The sequence below is a fragment of the Alligator mississippiensis genome, chromosome 7 (assembly GCF_030867095.1).
Source record: "Alligator mississippiensis isolate rAllMis1 chromosome 7, rAllMis1, whole genome shotgun sequence".
NCBI classification, from domain to species: Eukaryota; Metazoa; Chordata; order Crocodylia; family Alligatoridae; genus Alligator; species Alligator mississippiensis.
In genome coordinates this window covers 28242933-28244143 of record NC_081830.1, presented here as the reverse complement: position 1 = coordinate 28244143, position 1211 = coordinate 28242933, and the positions used below count along the sequence as shown (strand labels likewise).

The window sequence follows — 1211 nt, the reverse complement described above, 5'->3', positions numbered from 1 at the left end:
CTAAATTATTCCTTATTAGTTTGTTTGACCAACTTGTTTCTCTAGTTAACAAGAAAAATTGTAAATTGTTTTAAAGTTTTTAATTATGCATAAATCACTTCACCTGCAACATCAAAAATCTTTTTTACTTTAAAAAAGATAATACATTATTTAATGAGGGAGGTAGTTTTCACTATCCTTAATTTAAAGCTGTAGAAAAGGGAGGCAATGAGCATTCATAGTATCAAATAGTCGGTGTGTGGAAGTGTGCTCTAACTGGGATGGGTCCTTTACTGTGGAGTAAAGTTCCCTCTGAGTAAAGTCTTTCTCATAGCCTCTTTCACTTCCTTGTTTCTCAGGCAGTAGATAACAGGGTTGAGTAGTGGAACCAGGATTGTGTACAGCACTGACACAAGCTTATTAGAGTTGAAAGATGAGATTGCCTTGGGCCGGGCATAGATGAAGATGGTAGCAGCATAGAAAATGACAACGACGGTGAGATGTGAGGTACATGTGGAGAAGGCTTTGATACGCCCTTGTCCTGAGGGGATGTGCAGGATGGTGGAAATGATGAGAATGTAGGAAAGGATAGTGGTAGACAGTGGGGCTACCAAAATAAGCAATACTAAAATAAAGTCAGTAATTTCAGCTAAGTAGAGATCAGTGCAAGCCAAGTTTAGGAGGGGAGATACATCACAGAAGAAGTGATTGATGATGCATGGGCCACAGTAGGCCAGCCGGGATATGAATGTTGTCTTCATCAGAGAAATGAAGCCACCACTGAGTCAAGATCCAGCTGCTAGATGTAAGCAGACCCTGTGGTTCATGATGGTTGGGTAGCGCAGTGGCTTGCAGATGGCCATATAGTGGTCATAGGCCATGGCAGCCAGGAGGGCACACTCAGTGCTGGCCAGTGCCAGGAAGAAGTAAAGCTGGGTCATACACCCAATGAAAGAGATGGTTTTCTTTTCGGTCATAAAATTCACCAGCAGCTTGGGCACAGTCACTGTGACATACCAGATCTCCAGGATGGAGAGATTGCTCAGGAAGTAGTACATTGGCTTGTGGAGATGTTGGCTCAGCTGGACTGTCACAATGATGACGATATTTTCCACTAAGATCAATAGACAGATGATGAGGAATATCATGAAGAGTAGAATCTGCAGCTGGAAAGAGCCAGGGAAACCCAGGAGAATGAATTCTGTCACTCTAGATTGATTATTCAGTTCCAT

General features: G+C 42.4%; 1 protein-coding gene across 1 annotated transcript; it reads right to left on the bottom strand.

Annotated features, from left to right (window-relative positions):
• Positions 1-269: 269 nt before the first annotated feature.
• On the bottom strand, positions 270-1211 carry LOC102573062 (olfactory receptor 6A2-like). The gene is given in 1 exon segment (XM_059731648.1): positions 270-1211. A coding segment is annotated over 1 exon segment (942 nt).